At 35.5% G+C, this 21,406-nt stretch overlaps 1 protein-coding gene across 1 annotated transcript; it reads right to left on the bottom strand.

Annotated features, from left to right (window-relative positions):
- Positions 1-17,751: 17,751 nt before the first annotated feature.
- Positions 17,752-20,235, bottom strand: MTNR1A (melatonin receptor 1A). Its single transcript, XM_017744663.1, has one exon. It carries the CDS (start codon positions 18,819-18,821, stop codon positions 18,087-18,089), a length of 735 nt encoding a protein of 244 aa, XP_017600152.1. The 5' UTR covers positions 18,822-20,235; the 3' UTR covers positions 17,752-18,086.
- Positions 20,236-21,406: the final 1,171 nt, after the last annotated feature.

Below are 21,406 nucleotides of genomic sequence, written 5' to 3'. Positions count from 1 at the left end.
AAAATTAACTTAATACCAGACAAAACCACCAGAAGGCGATTGCCAAACTCATTTCCTACTTCTGTAGGAAACAGTTTCACTGGTGTGATTCTGGCAATCTGTTTTGGAAACTATCAGTCCGTCTGGCTTAACTGACACTGACAGAAGTGGCTTAGATAGCATTTCAAGACCATTAATTTGATATGGAAAACTGACATTTTGCAAATCACTTTTCCATATATCTGTTAATTCACTTGAGTATAGAATCTTGCCTCATCTTATATTTTCATACATTTTACATTTTTATCATCTAAAATGTACTGTGTGTTTCAGAGAGAGAGAGAGTGATAGACAGAGAAAGCAGTTCTTATATAACTCCTTCAGTCTTACTTAGATAAGACTGAAGGAAGCGTTATTGAGGAAAAAAGAGTTCAGGTTCTGGAGCCATACATTCTTGTCAGGTTATACCATTCATTACTTTAATGTAGTGATACATGGAAATGGTGCTTTCCCGGCATCTTAATTTTTTCCATCTCTTACATTCCATATCTTCCGTTTCTGTCATGCTGGTGTATGGATCCTAAAGTATGATCACTCTGTAGTTAAACTGAGATTTTAATTCCAGTGAAGTTTTATGTGTTACACTTAGGCACAACTGGTATTCATCACAAACTATTCAGCAGACAAAGAGCTCAAAACATAAGTAACAAGTTTGCCTCAAGATCTACCTAATGAGGCAAATGTTATTTATTTTCTCCCAGAGACTGTTGTTGCAGTAGTCATTTGACATATGGAAACTGAATCTGAGCTGACTTCATTGAGGTAAAATGCAGAACCCACACAAGTGCAAGTCGCCATTACTTTTTTAATATCTGGGAAGGTTTCTGGGAATTAGACCAGGAAATCAGAGGCCAAATGTGTTGGTTCTTATTACACTGCAGGTGTAGAGAAGGTTAAAATCTAATGGTGATGAAGAAGAAAGAGGAGGCAAGGTGAAAACAACCTTCTAGAGTCTGAGAGGGAAGCTCAAAAACACTTTTGAAGAAGGCAAGAACATGAAAATAAAATCCTGCTTTAGAGTTGCAAGGGAAATGGACGATCAATTAACACTATGCAATTTGTATTTGGATTCTGCTGCCTGATTCGTAAATCATGTTTGCAGTGTGATTCTCCTCCTTTTGATGGAGAAATCAAAGCCTCTTTCATAACTCTAAGAGAGAAACATGGTGTTTCTCTTAAGCCAGGCTCACTGCTGGAAGCTGTGCAAAGAACCTGTCATAAAACTCTGTAACAAAGACATGACTGAATCACTAAACATATTAAAGAGCATGAGAAAACTCAGCATTCCTGGAAACAAATGATCTGTTTTCTATTATATCTATTTTTCATTAACTCCTAGTATATGATAGATAAACAACCTTTTCCTTTAAGACAAGAAAGGCTCTATAAGTAGCTTTTTATTTCTAAACTATGACAGACAGAAAACATCCTACTGAGTATTGATTTTATTGGATGGCAGGACTAAAACCTACTTTCAGATAGAAGTAAGGAATGTGAGCTTGGAGTCACATGCAGGGGCTGTTTGACAGAATGACGCGATGGATACGTCCTTTGGTTGCTATGGTGATGGCTCATCTGCTTATATGTCCAAGAAGGAGGGCTTTTCATTATTTCCTCTAAGAAGAAAAACTGCTAACTCATAATAACAAAGCGATTTGTTTTTGCACTAAAGCATAGCTAATGCAAATACCATTGCTCAGTTTTAATTTGGACATGAAATTAATGTCCTAGAGCAAATAATGTGAACAAATAACTTTCCCACTCTCTACCTACTTACTCCCATAGAATTTTTCACGGCAGCAACTGTTTTCCTCTTCCCTGAACCTCCAATATATCTGCAACAAATTGGATTTCTGGAATAACTGACACGAGCTCCCAGAATACTGTGGTAACTTTAATAAATTTATTTCAAAGTAGGATTTAATTTTATATTTTTTACCCAAGCCATCCAGATGTTAGAGCTGAACAGATTCTACCAGCATTTTTTATCAATAGTTTCCTGAATATTTAAGTGAATTCTGTTCAGCTGTGGCTATACTCTATTTTTGTTTATTTTCTTCAAGTGCCCTCTGGCCTGTCTCTATTAGTGGGAATGTTTACAAGAAGCTCATACAAAAATGCATGGCTGAAGCTCCTGAAAATAGCATTTTTTTTAATGTACACAGGGAATATTTTTGTTAGGATTGCCTGCATTCACATTCCAGGATGAGCAACACCAAGATGTGACTAATCAGATAAATTTCATGTGTCAACCATAAGTAACTATTTGATATCACTTGATATCCTAACTATTCAATTTGAGATGCAACACTATTTTTCCTTAAGCAGTAAAAAAATCAGTAGAATATTAAACAAAAAAAAAAAAAAAAGCCAAAGGAAATCAATCATGTTCTGTCTGCAAAAGTTCCAAATGAAAAATTAAATTCTCAGTTAAGATTATTTGCAGATACATCAGTCATGCCTTAATTAAATGTAGCTGTCGTTTCATTGTAGTAATCCTCATGCTGTTTCAGAAATCCAGCTAAAATAAATACCAAGAACAACATGATATGGAAAGCATTACAGAAATTACAGATATATCTGTGAGGCATTGAAGTCATCCTCTCATTCAACTCATTTAAAATCAGAATGCATGACCATGTTATTTTATCAACTGCAGTAAGGGGCTCTATGGCCTCCAAAATGTATTTTTGTAGGTTACAATATCAGTAATTGCAGCGTGACACTTATTTCCATGTGATACTTATTTCCAGATGTCCCTTTGATGAGTGTGCCAGATAGAAAAACCAAAAAATCTAAAAATACATTTTAGTTTCATGCAGCATCCAATCTGCAGGTACCTGTTGAAGAATAAGCCTGTTTGCTTTGAATTAAATGTGATATTTGTTTTGAAGAGTTTTTCCCCCAGACATATTGCATTACACAGTACATTTTAAATACCCTTGTTAGAGCAATGCATTTAGGGCTATACATTTTTAATAGCAACAGTCTTTCCTGATATAACAGGAATTACTTTTTTTAAGAGGAAAATAGAATGAATGAGTTTTCACAAATGCCTGTGAACATGAACCTCCAAATTATCATCTAAAGTCCAGAGATGCATCCTTATGTGTCTTCTATAGATGGTCCATTTTATTATAATGATGGTTCTGGGGTTGCAAAAAATGCAGCAACAGCTTTTTGCAAGTAGTAATGGTGATAATCTACACAAGGAAGCAAGGACCAAAATCTGCGGAAGCAACCAATTATGTCTAGCAGAGCCATTCCCACTGTAAAACATTTGTACAAATTCTGTGACATGGTGCTTTCTCTAAAGTGTTAGATAAGATCTCAATCTCTCTTCCTACTTTACAAATTATATTTGTATTATTTATAAATTAGTGTTTATAAATTTGGGTTTTGTTTTCATTAAAATTTTTTCACCCCAGATTTTTAAATGTTGGTATAAGGCTAATAATACAGGTATGCTGAGTGCATGTTTTCTTTTTTCTTTCCAGAAATAAAGCAGATTAGCCACAGGTAAACTAACCATCTGCTTTATGTTTGAGCAACTATTTCCCACACTGCAGTTCCTATAAACTCACCCATTTTAACTCCACACTAGCGAATAGCTAAACTGAAGTGAACAATTCTAAAGGCTAAAAGGTCCCTTGCTGTCCAATTGATCTGTCTCATACAGGTCTAGGACCTTGCCAGTACATTTCTCCAGTCCATATCCAGTTACCTTTGCATGTCATCACTCTCTGGCTACATTTCAGCTGTTAGTCTGGAAGCCGAGCTTCTGATCTGGCAAGGAAGTGCTCCTCACCACACAAGATACTGACACCCTCACCTTGGTGCTGATGTTAGCAGACACACACCAGGGACATGCTCTGTGGTGTCACTTCCCAGTGCTGAGAGATCTGTGCCTGGCTCCCAGCTGTGACGTTTCTGTTTCTAATCTAGCCTCAGATCCTGCTTTAGCCAAGGTGATGTTGATCACAGCTGGCTCATCAGAGTGCTTCTGGGCTGCAGCAGTAGGTGCTCCGCTTGGTCTGCCATGTTTTGCCTGGAAGAATATGCTGAACTTTAATTGAAAATTGCCTCCCTGTAACAGACATAACTTACCCATTTTTCTGTGATCCACATTCTTCTTAAGCACCCCCACACACCCAGCACTCCACAGAAAATATCTATAATTAAGATATTGCCTAGCCTGTGGCTTTGATCAAACTGAAACCCACTTCCCCTTTGGCCATGTTCTTCACTTGCTGCTTCTCTTCAGCAAGTGCTTGTGGATGCACACCATACTTTTCCTTTTGGGTAGAGTGCACCTGCTTTAGCAGTCTGCAAAACAACCTTGGCCAGGTTATTTTTAATATCCTGATAGACTCCTGCTGCATGCAAGCAGTGGCTGTACAAGACACCACACAGGAGCATTTTTCAGCCATCTTGATGACGGAAAAAGGCAAAGGTCTGGTGCAGAATCATGGCATTGCTAGCTGAAGCCCAGGTATTTGGGTGGATTGTGGAACCAGGCACCTGGAAATGGGGTGAAGTGATGATGTTCGAGGACAGCTACCCAGCAGCTGGACGCCAAGGAAGCCCTGGCCCCAAGCCCTCTGAGGGAAGACGTCTTGCTGTTCTAGTTACCACAGTGGCAGGGGATCCTGGTGGGTGGGACATTTCACCTGGCTTTTGGCTTGTGGAGGGAGTTGTGGAGGGAGTTGTAGCCACACAGCCAAGGTACCAACTTAGATAATGTTTACTTAGATAATGGCAAAAATTTATATTCTGCTGGGTAGAAACTGCTGTTAACCACCTACACGGTGACTGAATTTGGCCTCATCTGCTACCTCAGCATTGCTTTGGTATAAAAGCAGGGGATGTTTCAAGACAAAACAGTTGCAGAGCATTCCTTCCTACTGTGTTTTATTACAGTGCTTCCAGCAGTTTCTATGTGTGTTTCACCTTATGACTGAAAGTACAGCTATAAATAGGTTTCTGTGAGATCTTATCCAAGTTTGGTTCCTTGAGAGGGGCAAGCTCATCAAACCTTACTATTGTTATAAGTATCTCAAATCTGGAACCAAATGTATGCAGTTACAGGCAGACTGATGGTGGCAACATTTTCTGTGGCCTCTGAAAAGAGCTCTAGCAGTTTAGATAGCTGGGATCTTTCCAGTGCTCTTTTGAAATTAGCTCCCTGGAATTAAGAAAATATTATACAATTTAATTGCTATCCATTAGATAAAAGTGCATTCTGAAATCAAAATAACTCACCCCTAGACTCAAATAGAGACAGTTTTATTATTAATTCTGAGGAGCACATTTCATTTTTAAAGTGTCTCGTAGAAAACAAAAACTGAACTATTTACACTTTTTAAAGAATTTTACTTTTTGTTCAATGTATCTTTAAGAAAAAACAAAGTAATACATATGTTTATTATTTGAATTTAGCTAATTTTCTTACGGAATTTAAATCAGAAAATTTCAAACCTTGTGTTTAAAATTACCAAGTAATTTATCACAAAGATTTTTTACTATAACTCAAATAATCTTATATGACAACATTTCTTGTGTTACATTAAAAAGTAGAATTAAATACCAATCCAAACTGCATACACATTGTATTGTCCTCTGCATTCTAGTCTGTATGTCATACTGTGCTGGAAATATAAAGTGCTAGAATTGCACACTGGCCAAATACATTGAAATAAAATTAACAAAAATCACTTGAATTGAAATAGGGAACAGAATGCAACTTACATGACAAGTTTATTATAACTGAGTCTCAAATGTAAATTTACAGAAATTTTATCAGCTCCAGTATGTAAAATTTCTCTTGGAGACATGTCTCTGCCCTTTTCTACCTTAGAAATACTCAAGTTATACAGGCTCTATAAAATCAAAGAAGGTTTTAAAAAATCATGTGTTTTCATGTAACCACAGTGGTGTTCCAGTAAGCCAAAATTTTTCACTACTCAAACACTTGACAAATCTATATCTCAGTTTTCACATAAATCAGCTTGGAATCCTGCATATTATTCTAACGACTCAGAAAATAAATAAAAAAATCATAGCTGATCTTGTGACCTGTTACAGTGTGACAGGAAGAGAGATCGTTAGTTATGTGCAAGGATAAGATTGCAAAAATTACAATTTTAGGCTAATAATGTTGAAATTTTTAATTTTCATTTATTTTATAAAGTTTTGAGTGAATGTTCGATAGCTTATATGACATGTTTTGTGACATATTAACATTTTTTATGACATATTAACATCTTTTGGATAATACAGTCAAATGGATATTTCCAGGTTGATGCTTTAGTAAAAAAAAGTCATAGAATGGTATGCAAGCACCTTTGTTTGAGTATGCTGTGGAATTCATTGGTATGTTAGCAAAAAGAAAAAACAAACAAGAAAAAGGTTTTAGTTTCATACCAATAGGTCTAAGAAGCATTCTATTTGTGGGGTTGTTTTAGAAAAGTTTAACTTCCAAATGGGCACCAGATTAGTTACTCCTTGTACCTTGGATGTCTCCAGCCTTGATTAAGTTGATTTACAGTGCAAGAATCTTACTGAGTTTAGTGCTTACAGCATTGTGTGAGTAGATACACATTTACCAGGTACAAGAATGAGTGCACATGAGTCATATAATAATTTCATGTGCAGTTCCATTCTGGAGAGGCTGCACTTGAGGGCTATATGCCAGAACAATTTACTCAGCACATGGCTTACTCCCCTGTTATTTCTGGATAGGTCCTACGCAAGAGCTTGGAGGCTTCTCATCTGCAAGAGGCACAGGACACAATTATCCATGGGAATTTGAGTGGATAAAAGCAGTGTGTAGTGCTTCCCATGAAGGAAAAAAGAAGGCTAAGAAAATTATCTGAGAGTTTGCTTAAGGCTAGGAAAAAATTATACTACCTCATGAGTACAGGTAGCTGGATCTTAGTTGTCAAGAATTAACCAAAAATTGTATATCTTAGGCAGGTTACACTGCCCCCATAGCAGAATTAAGCTTTGTCAAAACCAGACTGAGCAAAATGATAATTTTTTTATTCATGAAGGCATCTTGACTTTGGTTTATTTTTTTTTGAATTCTTGCTTCAGTTCCTCTATTTTTAAAGCTATTTCTTTTAAATGTTTTTTTTTTTAGGATTGCAAAAGTTTATCCAATGATTTTTATGCATAATTGAAATGACTGTGCATTATTAGGCTAGTTTGGTTTTAATTTTCAAAACAATAATTTGGGGACAATTTAAAGGCAATCAAAACACTGAAAATTTTAGAAATAATTCCTAATCCTAAAATGGTTATGTAAGTACAGATGGAATTTGTCAAGAGTTGTATGCTGCTGTAAAATCCTGAATGATGCTATTAAACCAAATCCACAAGACTCACTTATTCTACTGGCACATATATCTTCTCTGCTGGCTACCACTAAGGACTCTTGCCTGAAGTACCCTCATGCTCCCACAGTCAGACCTCTGGGTTTGACTTGCAATAAATACTTCCTAAAAGGGAATTTAACCAGCTGTCCCTAGCTGCTGCTCTAGATTTGTAAAAAAGGTTGTACGGACATGTGCAAAAGGAGCGTTTCATCAGTATTTGCTCATCCAGATATGCACATGTGCTGGAAGTGATGTATAAGCTAGCTGAACTGAAGCCTTTCCTCCAGGTCTTCCAATTGGCATGCACTCATGATGCCCTGAAGGCCTTATAGGATCTATGGGATCAATAATCAAAATGAGTGAATTTTGTTGTACAATTGTCTCTATTTTAAGCATTAAAAGCATTTAGGGTGGGGGAAAAAAAGGATTAGAAAATTATCTAATGGAAAAAAAGCCCTGAATACTTGGAATAATTAGCATCTGTGTTAATTTTTTATGACAAAATGTTTTTGGAATATGTGTCATGTACCTGATCCTTAGGTCACCATTTCAGTAGTAGTACTAATTTTTTTTTTTGTGTATTTTAATATATAAATTTTCATCAGTACTGAACAGCAATAAAAATATCAGTACAGATATTATACATGCAGTTCATTTACTGTGCTTTCTTCACACTGCCTGATCCTACCTAGGATTATTTGCAAGTAATAGAGGAAAAGACTGGCAGAGTGGAGGTGTTAAGTAATAGTTGGGTGGTTTGCTTTTTTTGCATTCAAGTGATAAGGAATACTGAAGCTTATTGAATATTCTTGTGCTGTTGAGCATGGGAGAAGTACATGGAGACTGATTTTGCCAGTTTTCAAATATGTATCATACTATTCACCTTCTAATTTCCTCACAATTATGATATATGGTGTTTTTCATTTACAGTTACAGGAGACTATCACTCATCTGAAAAATTCTGTCTTTTAAAGAAGGATTGAAGATATAAATATGGTTGCATTTTTAAGACATGAAAATGGAAGGCAAATTAAAGTACTTTATTATTATTTGAAATCACATTTTTGTTTGGTGCTATTCCCAGGTTTTTGTGTGCTTGATTCATGGTTTGTGAAGCATTAGGGCTGGCAATTCCAACTTTCAAAGTGGTTTAGGGAAACAACTCCAGTCTATTTCTTTTAATTCTGAATAAGTCTAACTCCTATTCCAGAAAGAAAATCAAATTCATGGTGTGGACTTGAGTGGGGAGAATTTATCCTACTTTATTTGCAAGTAAAAGCATATATGTGTTTGATGGCTGGTTAAAGGAACGATTTGTGCTGCCTCTGTCATTTATTACAGAAGTATAGCCATGCTGGGAGTATAATTCCTGTTGCCATGGAGTAGCAATGCATATCAGTGTTAGACAAATTTTAGAGTATGAAACAAAAAATATACTGGGCTAGCTCTAAAACAGAGAAGGGACCTTTAAGCAGAAAGAATATAACTCAGTCTTGAATTTGCACAAAACTTACCTTTCTTTCACAGTGTGTCCTTTAAAAAAAGACAAATAGTGGTTTCCTGTTGATACATTTCATCTAAATGAGATCACAGTGTCCTCCAATTTTCCATAATAAAATTGAACTAGTATTGACTCTCATGACTGCATAAAATTCACTGGTAACACTTGAAAAGTTCAGATGTCCTGTTCAAAGACCAACCAATTCACACTGTCTCTACCTGCAAGATATGCTGACATAAATGTGAGAGAGAAAAATTGAACAGAAGGAATGGAGGTGTTTTAGTTTAAATTACTTACATTCTATTTCAGTTTATCACCAGTTAAAATACTTGCTTTTTCAGAAGCAGAAAACTCAGAAAATTCTAGATTTCAATATCTGAAAACTAAAGAAAAATTACTGCCAATTAGATTCACTTTCTGTTGCTGCAAGCTTTGAAAATAAGAAAAAACTTCACAGAATCTAGCGGCACGACTCAGTTGAAGTCCATTAATACCTTGATCCCTGGTATTAGTACTTGTGCCCTCTGTTGCCTAGGGAGGAAAAAATAAGGACTCGTGGGCAGTAAAATGAAGCAGTAATGGCTTTTACTAGCATGGTCTATGGCCACCAGAGCTTCATAAATACCGGCAAAACCTTTCAGAGAGGTTTCCCTCTTGCAGTACTTCTGTGTGGTGCTTCTGCCAGGACCAAGCCCAGCACAGCAAAGCATCACATCAGGAGGTATGACCCAGAGTGGGAAGTTTGCTCTGCCTGCAGAGTAGCCACTGTGGTGGTCACTTTGTGTGTTCCTGAGCTGGCAGAGACAAACATATAGAAAATCAGGCTAAGAGGGAAGGAAGACCCACTGCAGGGTGATTTAGAACAGAATAGCCATTCATTCACACACACAGAGACACGTGCAGAGTGAACTCCAGAATTCTCTGTTGGCATCTCCACCACCTAGAAAACATGATGGTTAAATGAAATTAAATGAAAAGTAGGATAACAAGGGAAATGTAATCCAATGGTTCACTATAACTCAGTTTGTTGACATTTGGTGTTGACAAAACAAATGTAATACATATGATTTTCAAAGGCTTTAGTCATTCCCTATGACTGTTACATTCCTTACTGAAGGCAAACTTAATTTTCATAGCTGCCTACAATTCTGTACGTGCAGCTGTATCCAAACATATTTGGAACGTATTACCAGTGTTCTCCTTGAACACTTTTTTTTTTCCTGAAACAGAAGGAAGAACTGAAACCAAGAATGTCATAGACAGATGGTAAAAAGCTGTTCTCAGTATCATGGAACACTGCACAAAAGTTGGGATGTTGAAGAATAAAACTAAAAAAAAAAGTAACTGATGAGGCTGAAACTGAACCCCATTTTTAAGAATGCTATCATGTGGCTACAGACACTACTCTGAATTTCCTTATTTGTGTACTTTTGCAATGAAAGGAATGTTTTTCATTCCATCTGCCCACACTGGCATCATCCTGCCCTTAACTATGATTAGATGGTGAGTTGGCACTACCTAATATTCATCTTTAGATGTGACCCTGCACTGCAGTTATTTATGAGAACGTTCAACACTCTCTTGGCTCTTTTTCCTGAATAGACATACTCATCTATGAAAAACAGTGAATTTGTTTTGGGTTTTTTTGTTTGGTTGTTTGGTTTGGTTTGGTTTGGTTTGGTTTTTTATCAGGGTATTGGTTTTTATATGCCAGCAATATCCTAAATAAGAAGAGTTGAATGAAATGAAATAATGAAAAATTATTTTTTGAAATTTATACTGAAGATTCGATCATAGTTTACTTCAAATTTCAATAGAAATGTTACATACAATGGATTCTGTCTTTTGATTACTGCTTTCCTGGACATCAGCTTTCTAGGAGTATGTGAATCAAATGCAAGGTCTGCATAGAAGGAGTAAACCGGAAACAATTTAAGAAAGAAGTAGGAGAGTCCTGTTTAGGACCAGCCTGACTGCCCAGTCCCGCTAACTGCAGACATCTGTGTAACAGGCCTTGAAGTCTGTTTAGGATGACAAAACCCCTACCCTCTGTCTTCATGTTTCATGGACCTTCCATGACAAAAAAATATCCCAATGAACATTTTGTTTCACATGCTGTTTCCCATAGGATGAGGGAGTGACAGTTTCACTACTCCTGTCAGATATGCTGTTAAGAATCACAAGAGAATCATAAGAATATTATAAACAAATTTACACAAACAGAAGCTGCACCCATGCCGGTCCTTTCATTCAGGCTTGGAAGTTTCTGTGGCTTTATAGCTTTACAGTTCCTTTATGGCTTCCTTATCTCAACAAATAGGAGCATAACAATACTCCAGAAGTACTGAGAAAGGGTGAGTGTTAAAAGAGGAGGAAGGGCTAGATGTTAGACGCTATGTATAAAACTATACTTCACATGAAGTGAAGTATATATACATGACCTGAATCTTGTAATAAATATTTTCTTTAATATTTAGATGGTTTGTACTTCAAGTGTTTATTTAATTGTAACTGAACTAGAAATAACTTGCACTTTTTAAGTAGACCAATAAAACATTAGTTAGACTAGCAGTAAAATCTTGGTTCATATATGACAGGCTCCCTTTTTCCCCTAACAGTCTTTTGATGGTAACATCAGGGGTGATTTCTTACTAACTGTTCCTTATTGCTGAGCTCTTCTTGAAAGAAGGTCTATTTTCTTTCTTTAAAATCTTGGTTAACAGACACTTAGTTTTTGTCAAATGCTTCAATACTGAATTTGATTTCCCTTCCTTACACAGCCCATAGGAGACTTCAGGTGCAACCCTTATCCTAGCGACTGTTTAATTCCTGCCTCTGCACAGAAGCTGGGTTCTTGACATGTGGAGAAAAAGATAGGGGAGAAATGGGATTAATGAGCACCTAAAAGAAAAATATAAAGGTTAAAAGGTTATAAATCAAAGTTTGTATTTAAAGATTAGAACCCCTTGGGGTTATTCACGCTATAAATTTTTATGCTTGTATTAAACCAGAGATTTTTCAGAGTGACTAGAACTGAAACTATTGTATTTAATTTGTCTGTAAGACAGTATTTAATTGATATCCTGCTACTGTTAAAAAACATGAGTGGTCATAATAGATCACAATAGGACAGGGACATTTCAGAGTCAAGAGCGCTATGGCATATGTTCACTGGTATGAACAGGTGGAAAAGGGACAGCCAAGCTGATAGCATGGTCAGAACCGAGGAAGGAAAACATGTTATCTGGGATTGAGAGGAGAAAGGATTATTTTTGGAAGGAGATGTATTTCTAGGAGTTGTCCTGAAAAATTGCATTTACATCAAAATTGGGTGGGAGAGATGACTGGTATAAACATAAATATTAATGAAACAGTATTTCTGCTTTCAAGCTAGGCAAAGTTTACGGTGAGAGAGATGTTGCATGTTAATAAACTACCAGGAAAGACTAGAACAGAGTGAGCAAATTATTGACATATTAGCTTTTCAGACAGTCTGCAACAGAAGTTTGGGGATACGAGGGCTTTATAGCTAGTTTAATGTGCCTGTAGGAGCTATGTTTCTTTACGCTGGATGTAAACAACTATTTGAATGTAATATTTGGAGGACATATCTTTTTGCATGACTTGAGATTTCTAAAGTGTGCATATATAATCCATAGATCTAAAAAATATTTTTATGTAACTTTTTAAATTATCGCGAAGGGCTTAGTGAATTTTTTCCATGTTAATTTTTAAGCATCTGATATTGTACCATTAAAAAGTGAGCAGAATCTTCTTTCTGTTAATCAGTGCAATTGTGTTTTTTGTACCTCTTTGGGGTTTGTGTAGGCAATGCTCTGTGCTCTGTGGCAGAACATTTCACAGCCTCAGTTGTGTGGAATAATACTTTGGTCTCAGACATACACCTGATAATATCATTGTATTTCTCTGACTTTTATAAATTAGCTGAATATTTTTACATATTGAAGAAGAGTATGGAGTATGTATTTAAGTCTAAAAGGTTTTAGAATCTGGAAACAAACGTGCAAAGTAAAATTCTTGTGATTAAATGAAATCCGTGTGCACACATGCAATATAAGCAGAAAGAAAAATGGCAAGTAGACTTCCTGTCTCTAAATCTCTTAAGTTTGGTATAATTTTCTGCTAAATAGTTGCTACTTCTACAATTAAGAATGAAGCCACATAAAAGACTGCTGATTTTTTATCTTTACTTATAAAAATGACAAATCAGAGAGAGAGTTCCACTGGATGAGGGTAATTTTGCAGATCATTAGCAGGCAAATTCACATTCTACCATAACCTGTACATCTGACAGTTGAGGAATTTCAAATATATAAAATATATATTGCTTGTGTAATAGTGTAAAATAGCTAATTTTTAGATTTATGAATTCCAATGTACCAAAATCCTCAGCTGACATGAATCAGTGAAGCTATACTGGTTTATGTGAGATGAAACTCAGACACCGTGTCTCAAAGGCTGTTTGGGTATAACTTTTGTAATAATCTGTATATACTTTTATGAATAACATGGTTCCCAAATGTGCATACTTTGGTCAGTGTTTGGTAGTTTGGATGGTTTGAGTGATGAGTATTTTATTCAATTGGGAAAATATTTTCCATGACCATTATTAATAGATGTATTTCTTTGCTGAATTTACTTTTGTTTCTATTAAAAATTGTAAAGGCTATTGACTTATAGTGTGAGTCTTTTCCACCCTATTCACATTGCAATCTCTCAGACACATATTTGAGGTAGGAATAATATTTTTAATAAGTAAATTCATAAAACCACATAATGGAATTCTTATTACAGGCAAAAATTTGAGATACAGTATATGGGCTATAAACCAGGCCACTACTTGAATATTTTTTCTGCTAAGAAAGTTGGCTTTAGCATGTGTGATTTCCCAAGCCTCAGTGACAAAATCGCAGACATTTTCAGTTCTTAATTATTCATAAACCATATTAATGATACTTAGAAAGTGCAGTTATTAGAAAATAATTAAAGAATAACCATCTATATTACTACAGTTTGCAAACAAGTTATTAAAATAGAAGGTATTTTTGAAATTATATTTTAAATTGGATGACCACATATATTTATGTACTTGTGTGTTACATTTTAAGGATCTTTATTTTTTTTTCAGTGTCATGTAATGAAAATAAAAGTTCCTTCAGTGTATCATAATTAATCAGATCTAATGTGATAACATTTCAAAAGTGATCAAGAAGAAGAAAAAGATATGATGATCATAGAAGGATGCACTATACACTGATACAGATTGTTCATGATAGTCTGTTTATTATGGATGATCTATATGTCTGCCTTCTAAAACAAATTAGAAGAAAACGAAGTAAAATCATTGCTACATATTATGTCTGTTGAAATAACATATGCTTGTTTCATATCTATGCACTTGTACTAGCTCAGTGGTAGAAGAAAATGTGCAAAGAGAAAATGTGCAAAGCTACTCCAAATGAAACTACATTGTTGCATACAGTTACAGTTTAAATACAATAATTACCCTGTTTGATATTAATATATTCATTAAGATTCTCTTTGCTGGTAAATATGTAATAATGCCAAGCTTCTTTGTAAGCGTGAGGTTTGCAGTTTAGATGACCACCAATAAAACTATCTATCTGTAAGGGTTCAAGGTGTGTTGATGAGATCCTATTTAGATTCTCAACATAATCAAGACTGTGATACAGGAAAGAAATTCTTGTAGGATAAGGTAGAGGTCCATAAGGCTGTAAGTCTTCAGTGTGTTGCATACAGGGAGGGGGACCAAGGTGTTTCACTGCTCCTTCACAGAGGTCCTTTGGCTTCACTGGGGCTCAGAGCAGAAATGGATAGGAAGTAGGAAAGGGATGGGCCTCTGCAGACGCGGCAGACTCCCAACACTTGCATTTTAGGAATAAATCTATCCAGGCCTGATGACTGCTATAGGACAAGTACACTAGCTACACCACCCAGATAGAACTCTTATAATGCAGTTGTGCTATGCTAACCTTTCAAACAGGGTAAAATTTAATGACTTGGAATAAAAGAAAACATGCCATGGCTCATCCACTTTCACAGAAGCAGCTAATTTCAGATATTTCAAACTCCATCTCCTTAGAATGGATAGAAATCGTTATTATTTTCACCAATCATCTTTATGTTAACCATGAAGAGTCAGATCTTGTGAGGTGCTGACTTATATTGTCATTCTTATTGTCAGTGAGCAGCTGACAAGGCTGCTGATTGTCTTGCATGAATCACTTTGACTCTTTTGAAGCAATAGACTTGAATTAAAAGTAACCATTACTGCAGAGTTAAGAATCATTATTCTTCCACTTTTGCAATGAGTGGTTTTGCAATCCTTACCTAAAACATACTTCAGAATGGCAGTAAATGCAAAAGTAATCTCAAGAGGGCAGCAGATATTGCCCAGATTTTTCATCCATAGTAATTTAAACGAAATTATCAACTCTCCCCCCAAAGAAGAACAAGAGATACATTTCTTAAAATTATTGCTGTATTTAGCAGCTCATAACATCACCAACATGCACATTTCTGTGATTTAGATTTAATACAAATATTTCAAAATACAGATCTGAAAAATGCTCTCCATTTTTATTACAGGGCTATTCAATAAAATATATACCTTTGGTATAATATGTTCTGTTGTATATAGCAAACCATTTTCATTGTCATCAAAAATATATTTTCGCACTTGCGAATTACAGGGGACTTGAATTCCTCAGATAACCCATATATTGGATACAGTATCTTGAACCGGCTCATAAATATGTAGATGTGATACAGATGTACATTTTCTGTTAGAAATGGAAAGTGAAAGATCTTTGAGAATTCTAAACTTACTAATGGTTAAGCTACTTTAACTGTCTTTATGCTACTTTCATAAATATATAATAAGACATTATTTTCATTGAAAATATGCTTAAAATAAGGCAATTTTTGTGAGAATTTAAATCGTATTTTTTCTTGCATGAAAAATGCATTTACTTGTAAGGTGGTCATGCCTCCCTTGCTATTCTAAAATCACTACACACAAAGCAATAAAATTACAGAGCTAAGCATCCTCCAAGGATGAAATCACAGTGAAGAAAGCTGTGATATACTTTATGCTGTAAATCATGTTGTATCATATCATATGATGATACCACAATAGAAGAGAGCTGGTTATTTACACAGTGGTTCTGACTGGAAAATGTAAACAAAGATGAGTCAAGCACCTCAGCAATGCATTGACTTGCTAGTTCATATCCAAGGTTTTACAATGTTGTTCATTTAGTTCTGTTGTTATCTTGACATGAGGCACCTGTTTTTAAGGTAAGAAACTGGTCAGATGATGAAGTGTCAGTGAGGCTTTCAAGTAAATATGAATCCATTCCATTTTAGTTCATTAGTAAACCAAGAGTACAATAATCTATGAGCCAAGAAAGATGAAATGCTGTTAGATTTATGTGCACTGTAAGAAGTTCTATGACAGAATGACTGTTGTTTTCTAAGACATATAAGCTCAAGAAAATCTCCAGTACAGTAAATAATATCTTCAAATAACTGTTTAAGTAAAATTCACATTTTAACATAGACTAACAAAAGTTTGACAGTTATTCAGAAGCTCCTAGTCCCACTGACATTGTTGCAATTGGCTTGGAAAAGCCCAAGTGTATTTGAACGTCACTGTAGGTATAAACAATTGAGCATTAAAAGGTATGAGAGTTCTTTCCAGAACTAAATGCTCTTTCCTTTTAAGGTCAATTTGAAGGTGACTTCTGTTGTTGTGAATTGCTTTTCTCCGCCAGAGGACTTCATTAGATAGATTCATTGTTGCAGGAGACAGCCTGTCTAGCTATTCTTCCTCACTTCACAGTGTACTTCCCCTCACTGAAGAGGTCCCTGCTGTCTGTGCAAAGTCCTGAGAATCACGTGTTCCTCTTTGTACCACTGTTACAAGTAGTATCTTCTCTTTTCTTTATTTAAAGGGGTCCAATTGTTCTAGGTTATTACACTGTGTTCATAGCTGTGGTAAGCCCTAATTATTAATTTGAAAAATCTATCTGTGGCAGATTAAAAAATAACCACTAGTCTCAGGTTATTCTCAGGAGATTGGTTTCAGAAAGATGTTAAGTACTCATCCTGTATATATGTCTCATTTCCCAGGGTTTCATGGCCTTAAGATTCCACTAACCAGACAAAACTGTCATACTCAACTATTACTCCTATTAAATGCATTAATCTTCTCACAGAGATTAAGAATTCTGTCTTGTAAACAAGTGATATATAACAGTTCTTCCTCACTTATGTTTCTAGAAGGTATTTCCCCAGAAACTCCTTTGGGGCACTTCCTGATTTCAGGAGTTACCATCTCTTCCGAAATAATGGTCGTTTAAATTTCTCTTCCCAACCCTCCTACACCTCTTTTTCATGCTAAAATGGCTTGAGCTGATGAATCATGGTTCTTTTCCTTCCTTGCTGTTTATCCTCCTGCCCTTGGAGCTTTGAAGATAATCATTCAGGCATGTTTCTTCTCCTAAAAGCTATTTTAAAATTGAGAAGTCAATTGAGAATGTCATTCCTAGGAGGGCTGGTGAGGTTTAATATCCAAAAAAATTATATTCGTGTCCATGTTAGTAGCAAAGAAATATAGATAGAAGTACTTATCAAAAATCCTAATGAACTTTCAATTACCTTGATTTTTCACTTCACATCTCCTAATATAGTACATAAAGGTCTGATTTCATCTTTTAAAAGAAGTTTTCAGAAGTTTTAGAATCAGGACCATAACCTGGCCCAGAAAAAGTATGTGGAAAATGGCAGGAATAGTTTTATGATTTGTTTTACTGCACCAGGCAATATGGATACTTCTGATTCAATCTCTTTCTAGGTATTTATCTCCACCTAAAAAAATAAACTAGTCATTTATAACTTTTTATTCCCTCAAGGATATCATTATGTCATTATACAAGGGATATACCATTGTATTATAGGATCTGTATGTCAAGGCTCTGTAACAAGGTCCCAAATACCATGCAAGGAATTTGATCAAAGTGCTTTCAGTGTAGAAGTTATATTTTACTATGATATTTAACAGGAGATCTAATAAAACGGACGCTTTATTTGGATGCTGTTGAGTGGTAATAGTAGGAGTCCCATTTTCAGACAGAGTCCACCTTCACTTGATTGTTGTTTGTAATCAATGGAGAAGGTTTACTTCTCATTCTGTCTCCTGCATCATTAGAACTATCCTGGAAAAAAACTTTTGCTGTACAGAAAGTGACAATAATTCTTTTGTATTCTCTTCTGAAGTTCTGGTTCAGGAGTCCATATACTATAGCATTAAGGCAGCTGTTGAAATATGCCATGTAATAACTAGATACAAACAACCACTCTGGAATCCTAGGGATTACAGTTTTTGGGTTGACAGCCACAGCAAGGCCTATAAAGTTCAAAGGAGCCCAGCAGACTGCAAACAGTACAAATACCACAAACATGGTTACAAAGTTTCTGAAGTCGTGTGGTTTCAGCCTAGGGTTGTTATCTGGTTTAACCCTTCGCCTTACCTGAATAACGAGGATCCATATTCGCAAGTAACAGAAAGTAACTATGGCTATGGGAAGCAGGAAGTGGAAAAACACAACTGCTATAGTATATGCTGAGCTCACAGACTGTGCAAATGTACATGAGTAAATCCTGGGGTCATACTGTAGCGATCCCACAAACAGGTTGGGCACGATAGCAACAAATGTTAGGACCCATATAAGAACAATATAGCACAATGAATTCTTGTCGCTGTACAGCTTGTCGTATTTGAGACTGTGGCAGATATAGCAGTACCGATTGATAGCGATGCCTGTAATATTGAAGATTGATCCAATGACACTTAGGCCCATCAAGAAGCCACTAATCTGGCAGTGTAGGTATCCCAGTTTCCATCCGTTGTGAAACACAGATGTGAGGACCAGTGGATAAGGGTAGATAGCTACTATCAAGTCTGCAACTGCCAGGCTTACAACAAACACATTTCCTGTAAAATAAATATAAAAAGGCAAGTATTAGTTTTTCTTTTGCTTTTTTCTCTCATTTCTGCTCTCGATATATTAATGAGCAGCCTCAGTGGAACAATTTAAATGTAATTAGTTTCTACTTTCTAGCTCAAAATTCATTGTCATATATCAGAAATAAGACACTCATTTTTAGTTTAAAAAGGTAGCTTAACTTAAAGATGCACCTTTTGAAGATAAACTGTCTTTAAGCTTAATTACCGTGACCTATTATTTTTATCATGTCATTTATTTGGATTCTTTCAATCACGCAGACTTAGAATTCATATAAAATTAAAATATTCAGAACTGTAAGGCTTGCTTTGGTTTTAAATAGTCTCTCTTGAAAAATCAGCAGAAATAATATTTCTACTAGATTTCCAAATTCACATTTATCTTCTTTAAATTTCTTTCATTACATTAGCCGTTAACTTTTCCAGTCCTGAAATTAAAATCTCTTTTCTCCCATTTATATTTCAAGCTCCCATGACTTTAATATGACTTTTACTTTACTCTCCTTGAATCTGCTAGCAAGTACTTCTAAAAGTCTAGTTGAACAGAGACGTAGTTGTCTTTCCTGAAGACAGGCTCTTCAGTAAAAGAAAAGATGCTGGGCAAGCAATTACCTAGACAGTTCCCAGACAGTACTGATGCCCCATTTTTCTCTGCCTCCAAACTGGAAAATTAAGCAATGAAACATTCTGCTGCTTCCTTTTTTAACAAAGGGAGATGATATTCTTAAAATACAATGGAATCCATCATGTTTATAATTCATTTTTTGAGAAGAGATTATATTTTCTTTTTTTGGTTGCTTAAATGATAACCTTAAATGAGGCATCTGAATGCCTCCCAACCCTTCTAATTTCTAAGAAGCTCACAAGAAACATTGATGTCACTTTTATTCATATCTTTAAAATAACTATTACATGTCAAGCTCTAGTTATTCATGTCCATAAGTACAGAAAGCTGTAAATGTTATCTATACACGTTTGTAGGTGTACAAATGCATAGATACATAGGCATTTGTGTGTTTGAGATTCTGCTTTGGAATTCTGAGATTATTCATGGAAGGTGAAATGCAAGCTTCTATTGCAACCTGTAATAAAATATATTATTATCTTTAGATGGTGTACAATTTCATTATTAATCCAAGGCACACTTGGTGAATTGTTTTATGCATTTATTTTGAGCATACAAAGTACAAACACGTAATAACAGGTTAGTAGGAAAGGCAAAAGTATCTGTGGACCAACAGGGTATTTTAGCTGCTAAAATTTTCAAAATTATTTTTTTAATATACTATTTCAAATATCTTAAAATGTATAGTCTCTTACCAATCTTAGGCTTTAAATGTCCAGTTAGAAATGTTCAATCTGCAAATACTGACAGAGGAAAACATAGACATTATCTTTCTCCGGATGCTACCTACACTGTTGTGTTTAAATTTTGATACATGCACAAAGTACCACATTTGATGTTTATACTAATGGCAGCTGGAACAAATGGCCTTAATTAAAAGACTGCTGCACTAGTTATCATAGGTTTTGTATATGGATTTATAAATAACTTTCTTGTGATAGTGTCTGTAGTGGTTTCGTCTTGTACTGGGGATTCACTGCCAGACTGAAATATGCTTATCCGGAAGCCTTTGGCAGAACTCCAGATCATTTCAGCACAAACATCAGAGCTCCTTTAAGCAGAAGATGACACAGAAAAAAAGCACTGCTTTCAGATTCTATCCTTGATGTAGTGGCAACTGATACAAGAACAAGAGACTGTATGGAACTTAGAGCTCTTTGTTTATGTGATGAATCAAGAAGAGGAAAGTAAATGAAAAGGTGCTGTTGGCAGGTTTTTTCCCCTGTCCAGAATATTGCAGGATTGATGAAATGGTAACATACAAACTCCAGACACTTATTAAAATGTAATACTTGGAAGAATTCTATTTATATTGGCTTATTAACTTACTGCTTAGCTGGAGACTGTCCATCCTAAATTTCTTTCTCTGCTATCCACTAAAACTTCTGCTGCTGCTCATCATTATTATTGCTAATATTGTCATTATTTACCCACTTTAGCCAAATAATAAGGAAAAAAATTAAAAGGGTTTTTTCTCTTTTAAAAGGTGTCGTATTGAAAGGTGACAGATGGCATATATTTATCTGAATCATTTTAGCTTTGGAAAAAAATGAGTCTAGGAAGAGTAGGCACTCTGTCTCTGAATCAATCAAATTTCAGGCTTCCATAAACTCATGCATCATGGTTGCTCCAGCTTTTTTCAACTGGCTGCTGTAGAGTGACAAACTGAAACTCTTGGAAACACAAGCTGTTTCATGTGAAAATTGGAGGCTAGCAGGAGGCTAGCAGGATATCCTAGTAGCCTGTCTTAAAAAAAAAAAAAAAAAAAAAAGCTGAGGTTGGCAAACAAATCACAA

Source organism: Corvus brachyrhynchos, unplaced genomic scaffold, assembly GCF_000691975.1.
Source record: "Corvus brachyrhynchos isolate BGI_N302 unplaced genomic scaffold, ASM69197v1 scaffold17, whole genome shotgun sequence".
Classification (NCBI taxonomy): Eukaryota; Metazoa; Chordata; class Aves; order Passeriformes; family Corvidae; genus Corvus; species Corvus brachyrhynchos.
Note: the sequence above shows the minus strand (reverse complement) of the source record. Positions and strands in the feature narration are given on the sequence as shown.

Excerpts from the sequence above, each read along its gene's own strand:
- MTNR1A (XM_017744663.1), bottom strand. The coding sequence starts at position 18,821 with ATGGGCCTAAGTGTCATTGGATCAATCTTCAATATTACAGGCATCGCT.